The sequence below is a fragment of the Grampus griseus genome (genome assembly GCF_964374135.1).
Source record: "Grampus griseus genome assembly, chromosome: 14".
Lineage (NCBI taxonomy): Eukaryota > Metazoa > Chordata > Mammalia > Artiodactyla > Delphinidae > Grampus > Grampus griseus.
The window spans coordinates 9,164,677-9,185,053 of record NC_139008.1 but is presented as its reverse complement, the minus strand read 5'-3'; the positions used below and the strand labels follow the sequence as shown (position 1 = coordinate 9,185,053).

Sequence of the window (20,377 nt, the reverse complement as noted above, 5' to 3'; positions counted from 1 at the left end):
CCAACTATTTTGGGAAAGGGGCAGATATTTCCAGGAATTGGACCACTGCCCACTGTTAGGCCTTTTATGCTTGGCCTTGGAACTGTCACGGTGCCTGGGAGTGTGTCATTTAGTATATGCTAACGTGTTAAAATGAGCATATAGTGAGGCTCAAGGTCTACTGGAAGTTAAATCTTCCGCCATCTTGGGTCTAGTTGGTTCTAAGCAGTTTTTGTTGTATCCTCAATGGCTATGTCATCCTTTTAATGGTTGTGCCCTGCTCCCTTCCCTCTTGTCTCAAGTTGACCTCACAAGCATCCATACACATGGCCACCTGACAGAATATCACTTTTTTTTGTTCTGTTTTTCCGTTTGTTTTTTGTTTTTGTTTTTTTGTTTGTTTTTTTGGTTGCATTGGGTCTTCATTGCTGCGCACAGGCTTTCTCTAGTTGTGGTGAGTGGGGGTATACTCTTCGTTGTGGTGTGCGGGCTTCTCATTCTGGTGGCTTCTCTTGTTGCGGAGCACAGGCTCTAGGTGCACGGGCTTCAGTAGTTGCGGCATGCGGGCTCAGTAATTGTAGCACATGGGTTTAGTTGCTCTGCGGCATGTGGGATCTTCCCAGACTAGGGCTCGAACCTGTGTCCCCTACAATGGCAGGTGGATTCTTAACCACTATGCCACCAGGGAAGTCCAGAATATCACTTTTATGTAGACTCTTACATTAGCCTCTCGTACATTGTACATTACAGCTACAACTCGTACATTGTACATTACAGCTACAACTCAAACTTAAAAGTACATTTGAATAAGTTGGGCCTTTTAAAAATCTTCTTGAGCAGGTCTAGTCTAGGCCAATTAAATCAGAATCCCTGTCTGTGGGAATTAGACATAAGCATTTTTAAAGGTGATTCCAATATGCGTTCGAGGTTAAGAACCACTGTAATGGAGGCTTTGAGCTGCAAATAACCTACATCTGGGGCTCAAGTTAGTTTAAAGCATTGGTTCTTACACTTTAGCGTACATCAGAATCACTTAGTAAGCTTGTTAAAATACAGATTGCCAGGCCTCCACCTCCAGAATGTCTGACTCGGCAGATATGGGATGAAGCCTAAGAATTTGCATTTTTAATGATGCTGGTTCAGGGCCCACACTTTGAGAACCGCTACTTAAACAATGAGGAAATGCATCGTTTTACCTAACACAGAGGCCAGAGGTAGAGAGGCTCCAATCAATGCAAGGTGAATCTTCAATTGCAAATTGAAGTTGTGCTTCCATTGCTTCTCTGGCTCTTGCTTGCTTCTGATGAGGCCAGGTTTCTAGCAGATGGTCAAGGTGCTTTGCGACTGAGCCCTGCTATCCCTCCAGCCACACCTTTGCTCATGCTTTCCTTTCCCTCCTAGAATTCCCTTTTACCCTCTGTCTCCCCTGTCTAAATGCCCACCCCTGAAGGTACAGCTGAATCTCACTGCCCCTCAAAATCCATCGGCAGATCTCCCTCCCTGACCTGCCCAGTTTTCCCCTCTTCTGTCATTACTAACGTCCTTCTGAGTGTTAGCCTTGGATTCCAGCTGGGCTGTAGGAACTTGAGGGTAAGAGCAAGGCCCTTACCACAGCCCAGTGGCAAGGTGGGAAGGATAAGGATCTTGGAGTGTAGCAGACCCCAGTTTGACTCTGGTTCTATCCCTGGCTTCCTTGTTGACCTTGGGTAAGTTACTTGACCTGAGCCTAGTTGTGTGGTTTTTTTTGGTTTGGTTAAAGTTATTTCATGGCCTCACCTGTTTTAAAGACCACTATAAAGATCAACTGAACTTACAATGTAAAAGAATCTGGTAGTCTCAGCTGAGCCGTAGCCCTACTCTTGCTTGTCCCCCACATCGACAGACTAGAGTCACAGACCTGCACATGTTCCCAGGTTCACTCTTTATCTGTGTCACCTCTGGAAAATCACTTAATGAGCATCTCCTAGAGCATCAGTCCCCTAATCTGTGGGGTGGGAACGTGAGAAGATTAAATGAAATGCAAAGGTCCTGGATCAGTAAATGTCACCTGCAAAATGCTTGGTGAATGAAATTCTGAAACGTACCCCTTTGTCTCTAGGAGAAAGTGGTTCATGGCTGGGCCTTCGGTTCTAAATAGCAAATTAAGGAGGAAAAGCCCCAGAATGCTCTGGACACCCCCTCCTAGCCCTCTCCACCCCACTGCCCACAGCTGAGTCAATGCCAGTCTCCCCTTCTCCCCTCACCAAGGACAAAAGGGAAGGAAGTGAGGCCACTTCACTTGCTCTCTGACTGGATCTGTCTCCTCACCCGAGGTTGTGGGTGAGTCCGTCTGTCATCTAGTCTCTGCAGCAGCCTCTGTCCTCATAGGATCCTTCTAAAGGCCAGAGGACCTGCACTGCCAGGAAGGGCTCCCTGGTGGCCATGGAAACGTTTGAATCTGGCATCCCTGACCCTGGCATTTCGACTCGCTCTGGGGTGTGGGCCTGGGAGGCCCACGGAGCATGCTTGTTCTGGGAATATTCCCTCTCGAGCTAGTCTGCTCCAAATTCTATCACTAGTCTTTCAGAATATCTCTTTTTTTGGTGAATAAACTCTGTAGATTGTATTAATGCCAATTTCCTGGTTTTGATATTGCACTATAGTTATGCAAGATGTTACCATTGGGGGAACCTGGGTAAAGGATACATGGAACCTTCCTCTTCATTTTTTTTCCCAACTACCTGTGAATCTATAATTATTTCAAAATTAAAAGTGTCTTGTTTAAAATCACCTTTTCAACTTCCTTTCTATCCCCAGGCCACCCTGAGTCCAGGCTCTTATCACCTCCCTCTTGAACCCTTGCAACCACCTCTTGGTTTTCCTTCTGTCTTTGGTCTTGGCACACACTAGTCCATCCAAAGAATCTCCAAGACCCCGATTTTGAGCTATCTCACCCTGAAATAACCACCAGAATCTACTCTCTGTTTGCTGGATTGAGCTGGCACTCAAGGCCCTCCAGACCTTTCCAATCTTACCTGCTACTTTTTTTTTTTTGGCCCATGCCGCGAGGCTTGCGGACTCTTAGTTCTCCGACCAGGGATCGAACCTGTGCCCCCTGCAATGGAAGCGTGGAGTCCTAACCACTGGGATGCCAGGGAACTCCCTTACCTGCTACTTTTTATTTTGCTCATGCCCTGCCTCCACACAGCATTCTCCTGCTCGGGAGGATGAGGCTGTCCCACCTCCTAATTCCAGAAATACCCTTTCCCTTCTCCATTAACAGTAAAAGCCCATCTGAATTTCCCCTGATACTAAGAAGACTTTCCCACCTGTTGAATGGGAGTAATAATAGGTCCCATGGCTCCTTGAAAGGATCCAATGTGATGACGACTGGAATAACGCCTTTAATAACGATTATCAGTAAATTCTTCAAGGGGAGGCCTGAGCAGAGTCTGCATCACCTGCCCCCTACCCCGTGAGGCCACACAGCCTCAATGGCCAGACGAACTTAAATAGCCAGGCCGCGTCCTTCCGGATGCCCGACGGTCAGGCCCCGCCCCTCGGGACGCTCCACCAACAGGCCCCGCCCCCGAGACGGGCCAAAGACCAGGCCGCGCCCCTCGGGACGCACTAACGGCCAGGCCCCGCCCCACGTGCGTGCACCGCCCTGCGGAGACGTGCAGGCCCTCGCGAGGCCAGAGGCTGAGGTGGCAGCGACTGTGCCGACATGGAGCTGCTGCAGATGCCGGAGTTGATGGGGCTGTCGCTGTTGCTCGGGCTGCTGGCCCTGATAGCGACGGCGGCGGTAGCGCGGGGGTGGCTGCGCGCGGAGCAGGAGACATGCGGCCGGTCGGCAGGTTAGTGGGGCGGGGGCGCGTGGGGGCGACCCACCGGACCTGTCGCTCCCGGCCTCCCCGGGGTCTGACCGGCCGTTTGGGCCTGCGGGGGTGCCAGAGATCCCGCCCTCCCTCCGGCCTCAGTTTCTCCTCTTGGGACATCAGTTTCACTTTGGGACGACCTGTTAGAACCTAGGCCCCGCGCTACCGAGCTCTCCGTGGCCGAGGCTAAGCCACCTGCCCTCGGAGCCTGAACTTCTCCCCGGGGCTGCTGCGGGGACGCTAGGAAACTCTCCAGCGCGCTCCTTGTTCGTTATTTTCTGAAAACGGGGAGGAGGGGACGGACATTCATTTGTGAACGCTCTGGTTCCCCGACATACAGCATTTATTGAGTACCTGCCACCTCCTGTAGGCTTCGGGGTCTTTTCCTTTAGGGAGTCCAGTGTCGGGTAAAAAAGAACAGGTGAAACTGTAAGGGAAAAATATAGTGTAGTAGGTTTCATAGGAAGGTCAGTACTAGACACAGGAAACCCAAAGGTGGGAGTGGTCAGCCCTGCTTTTGTCGGTGGGCGGGGGGGTGTCAAGTAGGGAACACTTGACGTGGGGTCTTGAAGGATAGACGTGTAAGAGTTTGCCAGGAGGCCAAGAGAGGGCGAATATTCCTGGCAATGGCAACATGCGTGAAGCCAAGGAGGCCTGGAACAGCATTTGGTTTGACTGTAGTGGGAGGGGAGAGGGGAGGGCTTGTTAGACAAGGCTGGAGAGGCAAGCGGAGGGCAGGCAGATTTGTCTTTGTATGTGGCCTCGGAGCTTTCTTCCTGTAGGAATTGAGGAGCATCTGTAGCGATCTAACATATGCCCGCTTTGCTCCTGGCCTGATTTTCAATTAAGTTAGCTATTTGATACAAAAATGACTGGCACCATTTCCAGCACACGGGATGTACTCAACTCACGTCAACTACCTCTCACCTCTGGGTTCTCTCTGGGATTCCTTTGAGCCCTTTAATGCTTGTGTTGGGTACTGTGCTTGTCATTTTGTATATATTATCTCACCCAATTCTCAACTTCTCTTTTAGAAAACCAAGGCCCAGGGCAATTACCTGAGATCAGGGTCACTAGATTCCGGTGTGCACATTATCCCCCACTTAGAGATGTCTGGCCAAGAATCTGCATTCCACTGGCCATTCTGTGTACTTGCTGAGCTGTGCCTGCCCTGAGAGGGCGCCTTTTCTGATGTGCAACGAGGTGCTCTATGGTTATGTTATATACACTAACAGCAAACAGCCTCCTCAGGGTCACTCAGTGGTAGAGATGCAATGCAAACCCAGGTCTGATTCCACAAAGCCTCTGTTTTTTTCCCATATCCCTCTCTTCTTGAGGACAGGGGCCATATCTGGTCATCTCTTGTGCCTCTATTCAGTGCCAATCATAGGTGGTCAGTAAGTGCTTATCGAGTGAGTGAATGGACGAATGACATGAGCCTTCCTTATAGGCCAAAGAGCAAATGGACTTCCACCTGACAAGTCCTTGAGATCCAAGAAGCAGAAACAACATCAGCGGGTTCACAAGGAAAAGCCTCAGCAACACAACTTCACCCACCGCCTCCTGGCTGCAACACTGAAGGTACATGGTGCCCACGCACAGGACATGTATACAGAGACTCACACCCCCGTAGACTTTTCCTTTGTAGTATTCTGTGCATGTTACAGACCCCTCTGCCTCTGACCAAAATCAGTGGGGATGCCCCATCCTATCCCTTCTCATCACATCCCATCAGCAGCTTGCTGTTAATCTAAGCAACAGGGCTCCAGAATCATGGCTGCATGGGTTTCCCCATTTGCCCAGGGGGTTCCTGTTCATACTTGCTGCAACCCTTCCCCTAGAGCCACAGTGGGAACATATCTTGCATGGACTTTAGCAGCAATGGCAAGTACCTGGCCACCTGTGCAGATGACCGTACTGTCCGCATCTGGAGCACCAAGGACTTCCTGCAGCGGGAGCACCGCAGCATGAGAGCAAATGTGGAGCTGGACCATGCCATCCTGGTGCGCTTCAGCCCTGACTGCAGGTGGGACAGGAGGGATCCCCAGGTTTGCCTGCAGAAGCCCTGACCCAAGCTTATGTCCTTCCCATACCTTGTTTAGGGTAGTGAGGGGGGACCCAGGGTCTCCCTTGAGGTGGCAGAAAGGGAACATCCAGACAGCTTGAACACCGCCTGAGGCTCCTTGGAGGCCTACGGAGCTACATAGCAGGGAAGCAGAGAGGGGAAGAGCTCTTCCTCCTTGGGAAGTACCAAAGCCTGACTTCCAGAGTAGTCTTGGAAGCTCTAATGGTTTTCTAAACCCTAGAGAGAAGCTAAAGGAGCCAGAGCTATGAGAGGCTTACCTTGTAAGGAGTTTTAAGAGATTTTGAATTAAGGGTTTAAGTTGTGAGGCTGGACTATAAGTCCTGAAGGGAGATCTTGATTTTCCTCAGAGCCTGCCTAGCATAGGACCTGGCACACACAGGTCTCCGTGCCTAAAGGAGTGAGAGACTTGTCTGCTCCCTGTCTCTAGAGCATTCATCGTCTGGCTGGCTAACGGAGATACCCTCCGTGTCTTCAAGATGACCAAGCGAGAGGATGGGGGCTATACTTTCACGGCCACCCCAGAGGACTTTCCTAAAAAGCACAAGGCAGCCATCGTCAACATTGGCATTGCTGACACAGGTGAGGCACTCAGAGGATGGAGCTTGCCCAAGGCAAGAGGGAATGGACCCAGTTTTACTTACTGAGTGAGCGAATGCAGCCTGAGAGTTATGCTTAGCCCCAGTGTGACAAAAAGGGCCCTGGCTCTGGGCTCCCCTGGAGTCCTGGGAGCCACAGCAAGTCCCCTGGGGGAGGCAGGTAGTAGCCACAGTCTTCAGCCAAATCCTTATCTGTGGTGACCCTTGGCTTGGGAGGGAAGCGTGGATACATTACACTGGGCAGCAGATGCCTTCATAAGTCAGTCGATCAGGTCATGGACCTCAGCCCATGGCACTCCTCTCGCCCTTCAGGGAAGTTCATCATGACTGCTTCCAGTGACACAACTATCATCATCTGGAATCTGAAAGGTCAGGTGCTGTCCACCATCAACACCAACCAGATGCACAATACATTTGCTGCTATATCCCCTTGTAGCAGGTGAGGAAGGAGGGACTTTGGCCTCGGGCATGGGCAGAGGTTGGGGCTGGGGGGCTGGGGACAGAGCAGAGAGCCAGCTTCAGAGAGCAGAAGGGGCAGGCAGTGTGGAATCAGGACACCTAGATTCAAGTCCTGAGTCTCTATTTCTCCATCCATAGTTTTTAAGAGGTTGGGGTGGGGGTGCTAAGTATCTTACAGCCTGGCTGTGAGGATGGACTGAGGTCATGTATAAAAGCAGTTTTCAAAGGTAGCGTTTTAGGCACAAGATTAATTAACTTTCTCAGGAAAAAGTTTTGGCGGATTTGCAGAAAAAGATGCTCTTAAAATTAAGTTTTAATGCAACCTGGGTTGTATGGCAGGTTTGTGGCCTCGTGTGGCTTCACCCCAGATGTAAAAGTTTGGGAAGTCTGCTTTGGGAAAAAAGGGGACTTCCAGGAGGTTGTGCGAGCCTTTGAACTGAAGGGCCACTCTGCAGCCGTCCACTTCTTCGCTTTCTCCAATGACTCCCGCAGGTGAGTGACTCCTCTCTGATTTCTTACACGTGACTTGCAGCCCCTCTTGGCGTCCAGGATCCTTCTGCCATTCTCTGCAGTGGCTCTGAAGTTGCGGGGGGAGGGTGCCTGGCCCGCAGCAGGCAGTAGACATAGCAGTGGAGTTGGCTTCCTAGCTGGCGTCCCTAGCACTGTCCCAGTGCCCTCCCCTCCAGGGTGTGTTGGGGCTAGAGCCGTGACTTTCCCTGCTGCAGGATGGCCTCTGTCTCCAAGGATGGTACGTGGAAACTGTGGGACACAGATGTGGAATACAAGAAGCAGCAGGACCCCTACTTGCTGAGGACAGGCCGTTTTGAAGAAGCAAGCACCATGCCGTGCCGCCTGGCACTCTCGCCTGACGCCCAGGTTTTGGCTTTGGCCAGTGGCAGCAGCATTCATCTCTATAACAGCCGGCGGGGTGAGAAGGAGGAGTGCTTCGAGCAGGTCCATGGGGAGTGTATCAGTGACTTGTCCTTTGACGTCACTGGCCGGCTTCTGGCCTCCTGTGGGGACCGCGCAGTGCGGCTCTTCCACAACACCCCTGGCTACCGGGCAGTGATGGAAGAAATGCAGGGCCTCCTCAAGCGGGCCTCCAATGAGAGCACCCGCCAGAGGCTACAGCAGCAGCTGACGCAGGCCCAGGAGGCCCTGAAGAGCCTGGGTGCCTTGAGGAAGTGACTCATGGGAGGGCACAGCAGGAAGGATCTGGCCTTCTGCCTTCGCTGTCCCGGCTCTTCCAAGTACTCCCCAGCTGGAAGCCTTTTGAAAGGGGTGTGCTGATTTTCTTAATGGTGACTCCTCTCTCCTTTTTCCCATTGAAACTATTCTTGCCTACTTAGATCTCTCTCTCTCTTCTTGCTGGTGTGACTCCTGGCCTTACTTGACCTCCCAGGCTAACGACCAAGGTGCTTCTCTTTTTCCTGGGCCCAAGGGGTGGAATCTGTCTTCACCAGGCACTGAGGAGAGTGGTAATTAGAAGAGAAAGAGAGAACATGGTCTTTGACCTTGTGGCAACACACCCTGCTATCCAAAGAAGTGTGTAATTGTGGGACTTCCCTGACGGTCCAGTGGTTAAGACTCTGTGCTCCCAATGCAGGGGGCCTGGGTTTGATCCCTGGTCGGGGAACTAAGGAAAAAAAAAAACGACAAAGAAGCTTGTAACTGTGGAGGCAAAACCTAGGGAACACCTGAGTACTAACCAGCAGTCTTGCAGGGATGGGAGATTGGGAAATCTTCCAATTCCATAACTGTGGTATGGCTCAGGGAAAGGCTGATCTTAACCCAGCAAAGCACCTAACTTCATCAAAAAGTGATTAAGGGATTCATTCTGTGCCTCAGTTTTCTTATTTGTGAAATGGAGAATAATTATCTCTTGACCTCATTACAAAGATGTTGTGAGAGTATGAGGGTATGAAGTCCCTAGATTTGGAAGAAGAGTAGAAAAGAGTCATAACATATGTTACCTGTTGTTGCATATCAGTTTTTAACTACAGGGTTAAAACAGGGCAGTTTGAAACTCAATTAGAAAGAAACATATCCCTTGGGAAAGCCAAGTTTCTGGGACTTGATCATACATTTCATATCTGGTTCTGCTTTAAGTTGTGTGGGAGAATCACAGAATCCCGAGATAGGGCTCTTCTCTTCCAGGAGGTTATATCCTGTTTGAGGAGAACTTCTTTTCAGTTCACCAGACATTTGAGTGCCTACTCTGTGCCTAGCACACAGCACTGGACCCTGGAGATAATTATGAATAAGACATGGTTTCTGCCATCAGAGGTGGCAGGTGGGAGAGGGGTTCACATGCCCGTGAAGTGCTTTTGTTAGTTTATTCATAGCTGGAGAAGGCTGTTGTAAAAGTCAAAGCGAGAGAGAGGATTGAATCAGGACAGAGGCAATGAATATGGAGTTGAAGTTGAAGGGTAGATTTGATAGATTAGGTATTTAGCAGTTCAAATTTTGGGACTTTGAGGACTGCTTGGATGTGAGATGGAAATGAGGAATCTTAGGAAGACTTGAGCCTAGGGAAAATTTACTCATCCAGAATAAATTCTTCCTCCCTCTCCCTAAAACTGGGACCTCTGCTAGTCACCCCCAACTCATAGAGATATTTGAACAAGTCACAGCCTTGGAGTTATCCTTAGTTACTCCCTTTTCATACTCTTTCCGCCCTACTGCACTACTGCCGTCCACTCCACCAGAAAATTCTTTTGGTTACATTCCAGTTTATATCCTGAATCTGCTACCTCTCTCCATCTTTTCTGTTACCATCCTGGTTCTAGCCACTGTCACCTACTGGACTGCTATAACATAGCTTCCTCATTGGCCTCCCTACTTCCTCTCTTGCCTCGTTAAGTCACTTTTCTACGTAGCAGGGTGATCTTTTAAAAATGTAAACCAGATCCCATTGTTCCCAAGTTAAAACCCTGGAAAGACACCCCATCACAGTTGGAATAAAATCCAAAACTCTCACCATGGCCTACAAGGTCCTATGTAATCTGGCTTCTTCCTTCCTCCGTGACCTTGTTACCACTTCCCTCCACCAAGCCAAGTTATTTCCAGCCTCGAGGGGGACTTGTGCCTATGCTTTTCCCTTTGCTTAGAAGCATTCTTCTGTTGGCAGTCTTGTCATGCTTGTCATAATTCAGTTCTCAGTTTCGATTATACTTCAGAGAAACCCTTCCTGACCACCCAATCTGAAGTAGCCCTTTACACCAATCATATCGCATCCATCACATTAGCTTATTTTATTTTATTTTGCATTACTTAATGCTATCTGAAATTATCTTGTTTGGATATTTGTTGGCTTCAGGGGTTTTCAGTTTAAGTGATTATGGATGTCAAGTGGGTAATATAAGTGGGTGATTTGGGCCACAGTCCTCTGGGTGTAAGACAGTAGGAAATGGAACTGAAGTGATCTCTAGGGGGCATGTGTCCTGGGTAAGGGGCAGGCGTGGCTGCGACTTAATATTCAGGATTCCAGTAGAAGTTGCCTGTTTCAGAGAAGCTAGAAGTTGGCAATTCATTATAAACAGAAAAACTTAGGCACCGTGGGGACCAAACAGAATGCTACTGTGGGCAGGATGCAGACCAGCAGTCTCATTGGCAGCTTCTGGATTGTTCATTAACCCACTGGAATGTGACAAGACTCCTTGTCGGTCTTATTTGCTCTGTATCCCACACACAGTACCTGGGATAGAGTAAGCACTCAATAAATGTTGAACTCAAACCAGAGCAGTTGACAGAAATTTCAGTACCCTCTGTGTATTGTGGTTTTATGTTCCTAAGAATAGACTTCTGATTGATAATACTATGCACCTGGGTCCTGGTGAATACTTGCTTTCTGATTGTTTGAAGAATGAGACTAAAACACTTTGCATATCTGCTTGGCTCTGGCTTTACTCTCGTATATCCAGGAGAGGAAGTGACCACAGAATGTTGAGTTACGGAAGTCAGAAGTCTTCAGTTCCAATTTCAGCTGGGGCACTTACTGACTTGAGACCTTGAACAGACAGATCACTTGACCTCTCTGAGTTTGTTTCCTCATCTGTAAAATGGGAGTAAATCCTGTCCTTCGTGCTTTGCAGGGCTATGAACTAATAAGATGAATGAAAGCACTACAAAAAAGTCAATACAGAGACTTCCTGAGGACAGAAAGCTCCTCTCACTAAAGATGAGGCTGCTTCTCTTGTAAGCATGGAGAAGTTACCTAGATACTCATGTAGCCTAGAGGCCACCGTGGTTTTCTGGTAAAAAATCCTTGTGTGTGAAGGCAGTGTTAATACTTAAATATTACTATTTCAATGTGTGTAGGTTTGAAATTTTTCAAAATAAAAATTTGGGGAAATATTTTAAAATGGTGCTTTATAGATTATTTTTATCAGTCATCAAAAATAGAAAAAAATATTTAAACCACAAAAGTGCACATCTAAAGACCTGTTGATAGTCTTCATCAATTTCAATTAAGGTAATGAGAATACTCTTATTTAAAAGATGTTCTGGGGGATTCCCTGGCTGTTCAGTGCTTAGGACTCCATGCTTCCACTGCAAGGGGCACGGGTTCGATCCCTGGTCGGGGAACTAAGATCCCGCAAGCTGCACTGTGCAGCCAAAAACAAAAAAGATGTTCTGCAATTAGAGATTATAGGAGGTAAGTAGGAAGCACATACTCTGGTGATGAGTTATCAATGATGGTGGGTTGGGACTTCCCTGGTGGCCCAGTGGTTAAGACTCTGTGCTCCCAATGCAGGGGGCCCGGGTTCGATCCCTGGTCAGGGAGCTAGATCCCGCATGCATGCCGCAACTAAGAGTTCGTATGCCACAGCTAAGGAGCCCGCCTGCCGCAACTAAGACCTGGTACAACCAAATAAATATTTTTTAAAAATTATTATAGGTTATATCAGAGACCCAACATTGCCCCAAATTGGCCACATATCTAGAAACAATAATTTGGGATTCATGTTCTCCTCTACAAAATTCCAGAAATATGAGTCTTCCAGGTGATCCTGGCTTGTTTTGAGCACACAGCTCTTGAGGCTGAGGCCCACTGATAGAACAGGTTGGCACTGCAGAATCAGCCACAGCAACCGGAAGCATGATTCATACACACAAACCTGGGAATGTCTTCTTGAGATTGTGACTGTATGTCCAAGTCTTCATTTCTTCAAGCTTCCAACTCTGATCCCAGGGTTCAGGGCAATTGGAAAATGAATGTGGTTTCCACTTGCTTTCTCTTCAGTATACATACCCAGTTTGAGTCCATTTTCATTTTCTTGGTCACATTAATAGTGGCTAACGTTGAGTGCAAAGCCTTCAATCCCTACCAACTCACTATTGTTTTTGCCTCAGCAAAACCCAGTAACCAACCACATCTTAGTTTTTATTTGGTGAAGTCCCACTTCCCCAAATCTTAATCTATACAATTTATAGGGGATAGACCCAGACCCTCCATGGTGGGCATATAACCAATCAGCATATTCCTGGACTTCGCCAGAACTCTAGAAAAGTGAAAATATGTTTAATTTTCTGCTGGGATTGCTTAGTAAGTTGGATGTAAAGAAACTATGTGTAGTCCTGTCCAAGAATGAAGCCAACACAGGAAAGCAGCCAAAGATGTAGAGAGGTGCTGTGCTGAGGATGCTGCTTGTTTAGACAGCTGGATCCAGACACACCTGAGGTTGCCACCACTGGACTGTCAGTTACAAGAGCCAATAGATTCCTGTTTATGATGGTCCGTTTGAGTTGGGATACTCTTACTTGCAACTGAGAGAGCCTTGACATCAGTATTATTAGAGAGTCCAAGTAAATTGCCCAAGGCACATAACCAATAAATGGCTTGCCCAGATCTTCAAGTTTAGGTCTATCGAGTACTAAAATACATTCCTTTAGGGAATTCCTTAGCGGTCCAGTGGTTACGACTCTGCCCTTTCACTGCCGAGGGTATGGGTTCAGTCCCTTGTCGGGGAACTAAGATCCCACAAGCTGTGCTGTCAGGCCAAAAAAATAATTAAAAAAATAAATTCCTTTCATTTGCAAAGCCATAGGCAAGAATACAAATGAAGGCCCACATGCCATGCCATGTCTTAATATTTCTTATAAATTAAGCCAAGCTCAAATATGTTCTGTCCTCCTACCTTCATATAACTTCCTGGAAGGCCAAGTTCAAATTTAGAATACTCAGACTCAGGTCTGTGCCACAAAGTGTTGTCAAAGCCAACCATCCCATGATCAAGGCCATCCCCCTTTTCCCACCTGATTCTTTTCCACATTGCAAGAGATACCCCAGCCCGCACCTCACATGCCATCATATCCCTGCAAGACACCACCCGCCCCTTGGCCACCAACCGCTCAGGCCTTAGGGTGTGCACCATGGCAGCCCCACCTTTGGGAGAATGGACCTGGTGAGAGGCTGGTACAAGCCCTTGAAGCAGGCTTGTGTCTGTTTGGACAGGGAGTCCAGGGTCTAGTGGATGAGATGGTGACAAAAGCTCTGGGTGGTCACATTTCCCTGGTCCTGCAACTGTGCCTTGTGGGGAGGGGCATGGCAGGAGGAGGGCCAGGGCAGGTCCCTCCGGAGGAGTCCTCTTTGCCCACATCTAACACTATTAACACTGTGTTGACCACACTCCATCTTTTCCCTGCAATTCCAAGTTCACTATGCTAAGCTCTCCTTAACACGTCAGAAATGTAATACAGTATTTTATTGTGAGTTCCTGGGGGTTCAACCAGGTATGTATCAGAGTTTTTCCAAAAGTTCTGGATACGTGAAAGCAATCTTGTGCGTTTTCTTTACCGGTATCTGTGGTCTGATTACTGACTCTCCATTCTCACCTTCAAATTCTTCCAAGCATCCCAGTGACCAGCTGCACCCAGGGTACCAACATGGAAACCATGTACACCTTGATCCTGCATCACAGTCCTAACCACTGGGCCGCCAGAGAATTCCTATACCCTTTGATTCAAAAGCCCTCTTTTGCATAGTTTCTGCACCCAATACTCAGTGCTTGCCACTGGGAAGCAAAGATGGATAGATGGCATTCCTTCCATCCAAAAGGCGCTTGATCTGGTATCAGAAAATACAATAATAGTAACAACAGCAAATACTGAGTATGTGTTAGGCAAGGTTGTAAGTGCTCTGTACACATTACGCTATTTAAGCTTCACCACATCCTACTGGGTAGATATTGCTATTCCTATCTTAGAGATGGTGAAACTGAGAAACGAAGAGGTTAAGGGACTTCCCTAAGTGACAGAGTTAGGATATGAACTTGGCTCCAGCACTTGTGTTCTCAACGCACTCTTATGCAGCCTCCCAGCCATGCCTGTACCCAGAACATAGGCCAGAATGTGGTTACCTGCCATCAGCGAGGCACAGCCCTGTGCCCAGTACAGTGCCTGGTACTCAGAAATGACAAAATGAGAACAGCCAGGGTATTACTGAATATCACAGAACCCGTGTGTAGAGGGGTCTGGAAGTAGCAAGAGAGGCTGGAGAGGAAGAAAAAACAGGCTTACTCAGAGAGGCAGATGGGAAACCAGACCCAGTGTCAGGAGGATGGGTAAGGAGAGCTCCCGCCCCTCTCCTTTTTTTCCTTCCTCCCTCCCTCCCTTCCTTCTTTCCTTCCTTCTTTCCTCCCTTCCTTCCTCCCTTCCTCCCTTCCTTCCTTCCTTCCTTCCTTCCTCCCTCCCTCCCTCCCTCCCTCCCTTCCTCCCTTCCTTCCTCCCTCCCTTCCTTCCTTCCTTCCTTCCTTCCAGGGATAGTTGCTAAACATCTTCCATGGGCTATATTTGGAGTATACAAGATGTTTCCTCCCTGTGGCTGTGGGGAGAAGGAAGGCCTGGATGTACATGACTAGGTTACAGGTCTCAAATAAATAATATTTTTGTTTTCTTGTTTTTTATTTAAGGAGAATATTTAAATAGTAAAACCGGGTCAGAGCTCCTTAGTCTGCCTTGCAGATTCTTTCTGATCAGGGCCTCAGCATTGGTTCCCAAACTGGGCTACACATAAGATCATCTTTTTAAAAATACACTAAATGTACTTGCCTCTTGTTTGGACAAATTTCTGTGATGTGGCAGCAGAACAATGATCCCGACCCCCACCCCCGCCACAAAAATGTCCACATCCCAATACCTGGGACCTGTGAATTCGTTAGGATACGTGCTGTCTTAGTTCGGGCTGCCGTAACAAAGTACCATAAACTGGATGGCTTAAACAACAGAAATTTATTTCTCACAGTTCTGGAGGATGGGAAGTCCAAGATCAAGTTACTGGCAGATTTGGTGTCTGGTGAGAGCCTGCTTGCTGGTTCATAAATGACCATCTTTTCGTTGTGTCCTCACATGGCAGTAAAAGGGCAAGAGAGCTCTCTGGGGTCCCGGTTATAAGGGCATGAATACCAATCATTCATGAGGGCTCGACCCTCATGACTGAATTTCCTCTCAAAGGCCCCTCTTAATTAAAAAAAAATTTTTTTGGCCGTGCCGCACAACATGCGGGATCTTAATTCCCTGACCAGGGATGGAACCCTCACCCCCTGCGGTGGAAGTGCGGAGTCTTAACCACTGGACCACCAGGGAAGTCCCAAAGGCCCCTCTTAATACCATCACACTGGGGGTTAAGATTTTGTGGTGTCACATTCAGTCAGTCCACTGCACATGCCAAAGGAGAATTAAGGTAGCAGATGGAGTTAAGGTCACTAATCAGCTGGCTTTAAAATAGAGAGATTATCCTGTATTATCTGAGTGGGCCCAATGTAATCACAAGGACACAGTGTCCTTAAAGGTGGAAGAGGCTGGCAGAAGGGAAAGTCAGAGAGATGGCAGCAGGAGGAGGACTCAGCCTGATGTTGTTGTCCTTGAAGATGGAGGAAGGAGCCATGGACCAAGGAAAGTGGGCAGCTCCTAGAAGGTGGAAAAGGAAAGGAAACAGATTTTCTGCTAGAGCCTCTAGGAAGGAATGAACCTTGAGCTTGGCCCACTGAGACCCCTATCAGACTTCTAATCTACAAAATAACACACTTGTGCTGTTTAAGCCAATAAGTTTGTTGTGATTTGTCACAGCAGCAATAGAGAACAGATACAACGATGTGTTACATAAAATATCAAAGTACAGAATAATGCACAGAGTGTGCTGCAACCAGTTGTGTGAATATGTACTTTTGCACATATGTTTGTAAACAAGACGAGTGGGTCTCGACATTGGCGGTACATTAGGGTGATCTGGAAAGCTTAAGAACAAATCCCAATGGCCTGGCTGCAGTCCTGTAAATCAGAACCTCTAGGAGCGGGGGGACGGGGTAGAAGTACCCAAGCATTAATATCTTTTGAAGCTTCCCACGTGCAGCCAGGTTGAGGCCATTGGTATAGACTGTCTCATCTCTGGAAGGTTAAGCATTGGGGAACAGGGTGACTGTGGGACCAGGGAGGGAAAGAGAGACAGACTTGCTTTTTTTTTTTTAATTTTGAACTTCACTGTATATCTTTTTTAAAAAAATTATTTATTTGGTTGCACTGGGTCTTAGTTGCGGTGGGCGGGCTCCTTAGTTGTGGTATTTGAACTCTTAGTTGAGGCATGCATGTGGGATCTAGTTCCCTGACCAGGGATCGAACCCAGGCCCCCGCGATTGAGAGCACAGAGTCTTAACCACCACGCCACCAGGGAAGTCCCTTCACTGTACCCCTTAAAAAAAACTTTTTATCATGGAAAATTTCAGTGTATACAAAAATAGAATAGTATAACGAACCCCCACGTTTCCATTACCCAGCTTCAACAATTACTAACATTTTGTACCCTTTTAATTTTCTAGCATGTGCATGTTATATATCAAGATAAATAAATAAAATGAAAATAAAATACATGTGCCAAAGCTGTACCACAGAGAAAACCTTGGGGACAGGGCCCAGGAGCCTGCGTGTTTTTTTTTTTGGCATGCGGGATCTTAGTTCCCGGACGAGGGAACGAACCCGCGCCCCCTGCAGTGGAAGCACAGAGTCTTAACCGTTGGACTGCAAGGGAAGTCCCCAGAAGCTGCATTTTAACAAGCTTCTTGGGGGTCCTCATGGTTGGAGCAGCACTGGGCTCTCTCTGCCTCTGACTGGCCATCACTGGCTGTTTTCTTGTTTCTTTCTGGCACTTCTCATTAGCAAGGCATTAAGGACCCATGCCTGTGAATGTTTTGAGGGGTTTTTTGAACCGTTTCCATTTTTAGCCCATGTAACTTCTCTTTTAATGAATTCCAGTAGGTTCAATGTTGCTGCCTAAGGACACACAGGGAGCGCCCACAACCTCCTACAGGTCTCCTTGACTCATCAGGACTGTTGCGTGGGCCTTGGTGGCCTTACAAAGGAGCACAGCCTACAAAGTGGCTTTCAGAGGAAGAAGACCTGATCCAGGTCCTCTGTCTTCTCTCTCAGCCGGGCTCTAACACAACCCAAGAAGGAGAAAAGAGAGAACGTCAGCGTAGTTCAGGCTCTTAGTCTTCAAGGCTTTTCCTCAGACAGATTTTCATAGATGCCAGTGCGGGAGATGAATACACAGGTTCTAGTCTAGAACCACGAGACTCAGCAGGTTCCTCAGACCCTGTCTTCCACTGAAGCAGCCTGGGTGAGGATCTCAGCTTTTTGGGAGGTAAAATAAAAGGAAAGGGCGCTCCCCTGGTGGCGCTGTGTTGAGAGTCCGCCTGCCGATGCAGGGCACATGGGTTCGTGCCCCGGTCCGGGAAGATCCCACGTGCCGCGGAGCGGCTGGGCCCGTGAGCCATGGCCGCTGAGCCTGTGCGTCCGGAGCCTGTGCTCTGCAACGGGAGAGGCCACAACAGTGAGAGGCCCGCGTACCGCAAAAAAAAAAAAAAGGAAAGGGCCGAGAGAGGTGAACGCAATGCTCTAGGGGGACCTAAGCAAGGGTGGGATTACAAGCTTTTGGAATAATTGTGGAGGAGGTTGAGTCTTAAAAGATGGGTATTTCAGAAGGAGGATGGCAACTGGGGAAGGAGAGGGGGTGGCATTCCTCAGGGGAGAAGCAGTGTGAGTAAGAGCACAGAGGTGATGTGCAGAATCTGTTCAGGGAACAGGGAACAGGTTTACTCAGCTGGAGCTAAGAGTATGGCAGGAGCAATGGCACAGGAAGCCAAAAAGAGAATTTCTGCCTGCAAGGCACTTTGTGGTTTACAAAGCTTGTCCGGTCTCTACCTCACCAGGTCCTTGGTACAAGCCTATGAAGTACAGAGCCATTGTTATTGAAGTCATTTCACAGAAAACAAAACACAGAACAAAACTAGGATTCAGAGTGGTTAAGTGACCTACGCAAAGCCACGAGACAAGTTCATGGCTGAGCTGGGATTCTGACCCAGGGTTTCTGCCTCCTAGCATTCTTTTCCCTGTGACTGAGATCATATTTGGGACCCTGATTAACACTATGGTATGAGGTGAACTTGGGCAATGGGGAGGCATGGAAAGGATTTTGGAAGAGGCCTGGTTAACAAAGGCGCACTGGCCCTGGACACACGTCCTGGTTGGGGGAGGATTGAGTGCTACCTAGGAGCTAAATCGCTCTGACAAAGAAAGTGGGATGATTTCCAGGTAATGTGGATGGGGCAGAAAGGGAGAAAACAGTTGATGGCAGGCCCTAGAGAGAGCCTGTGGGGAGTTGTGGTCATTCTCTCATTCATTCATTCGATAACACTCTATTAAGCACCTCATCTGTGCCAGGTGCTGTGCTAGGCATCGGGGATGTGCTGGTGAACTTGACGATGGGGTCCCTGCCATCACAGGGCTGCCATTACAGGGGATAGCCAGATAATACAGAGCAAAGGAAAAGTCAAAGATCTTCTAATTGTGATTAAACTTATGATCTTCAGGAATATCCGAGGACGTCCACCTAGGTCATGTGGCCTTCAGGCTGGCTTCTCCTACCTGCCTGTGGTGGTTCAGGGGAGCGAGGCTTCCTTCCTCCTGCTTGAAGTGATCTGGGGAAGGCTTCATGGAAGAGGAAGCATCATGGCTGGGAATTCATTCATTTAACAGATACTTAATGATCACCCACTGAGTGCCAGGCTCTGTTCTAGGTGCTAGGGATAATCAGTGAACAAAACAAAAGGGACCATGTTGCTACCTTCATGGAGCTACTGAAAGGAGATAGACAGTAAACAAGACAGAGGGTAAAGTAGTATATCAGACGGTGCTGAATGCTCTGGAGAAAAATATATTGGGGGAGGGGGATACAGAGTGTGTGTGTGGGATTGCATACTGCAGTCTTAGGGTGGCCAAGAAAGGCTGAATTGAGAGGATAACATTTGAGTAAAGTCCTGAAGGAGGTGAGGGAGTGAGCCATGTAAATACTTGTATGCAGAATGGATGATCCAGGTAGAGGGACCCACAGTGCAAAGTTTTACTGGGTGTTTTCAGATGAGCAAGGAGGCCAGCGTAGTTGGAGCAGAGACAGCAAAGGGTAGATTGCCGGTGGTGAGGTCAGAGAATTAATGGGAGGAGGTAGACGGTTGGGGCAATGCAGGTCTCTGTAGCTTTTACTTTGAATGCACTGCTTTGAATGCAAGTTGCCCAAGGTAGAGGTCTGGGCTGCTCATCTCAGCACCCAGCTCTGCATCTAGCACAGGGCTTTCACCTAGAAAATGTCAAGGTGAGATCTCTTTAAAGAGAAGGATGTCAACAGAGGGCATTTGTGCAGGCTTCGGGGAATAGTTGGCAGGTGCCCATTTTGACCAGTCTCTTACACAGAGAGAACTTCAGTGGGAGACAGGTGGGGAATGTAGGGCCAGGTGGACAAACGTGAGCAGGAAACAGGAGGATCACTGGGTCTTCAGGGGATGGCCCGAAGAAGCTGGCGACTGGCAGGGCGGGCTGGAGGAGAGATGGGTGCAGGAGGCTAAAGCAGCTGGGAGGAGCAGTGGGCTGTGGAGTAGAGAAACTAGAGGCAAGAAACCTTGGTGTGGGAGTGGGGTGCTGGCCAGCACTTGGACAAGGGTGAGAGAGAAGTGAGACATAAATGTCTGGTGATGTGTGCCTAGACCAGGGGGCCCTATGAACAGAACTGGAGAATTCTAGAGAGCTGGCCTCTCTCACAACACTTAACATGCTCTGCCTCGAGTTTTATTTTCCTCTTGCTTTCCTTATCCTCGCCCAAAGGGCGGGGAGTGTGTCTTACTCATCTTTGCGTCACCCAGTGTCCACTGCTGCAGGGAATATAGCAAGTGCTCAGATAGTTCTTTGGTTCAGTTATTTTGGATCAGTGGCTTTGAGAAACAGACATGCCACCTTTGATCCCGTTATTTCTAGAATCGTTCTTCCCTCCACATGCTAGTTCAGCTCTTCCACTCCTCAAATGCTTATCGAGCCATGATGTTGGTGGATTATGAAAGGGCGAACAGTTATAGAGG

At 48.3% G+C, this 20,377-nt stretch overlaps 1 protein-coding gene across 1 annotated transcript; it reads left to right on the top strand.

Annotated features, from left to right (window-relative positions):
- The first annotated feature begins 3,670 nt into the window (after positions 1–3,670).
- TBL2 (transducin beta like 2) lies at positions 3,671–11,321 on the top strand. The gene is made up of 7 exons (XM_082670935.1): positions 3,671–3,815; positions 5,287–5,417; positions 5,678–5,862; positions 6,350–6,501; positions 6,831–6,957; positions 7,317–7,469; positions 7,703–11,321. The coding sequence occupies exons 1-7, from the start codon at positions 3,686–3,688 to the stop codon at positions 8,163–8,165; spliced, it is 1,341 nt and encodes a 446-aa protein (XP_082527061.1). The 5' UTR covers positions 3,671–3,685; the 3' UTR covers positions 8,166–11,321.
- The last annotated feature ends 9,056 nt before the right edge of the window (positions 11,322–20,377 follow it).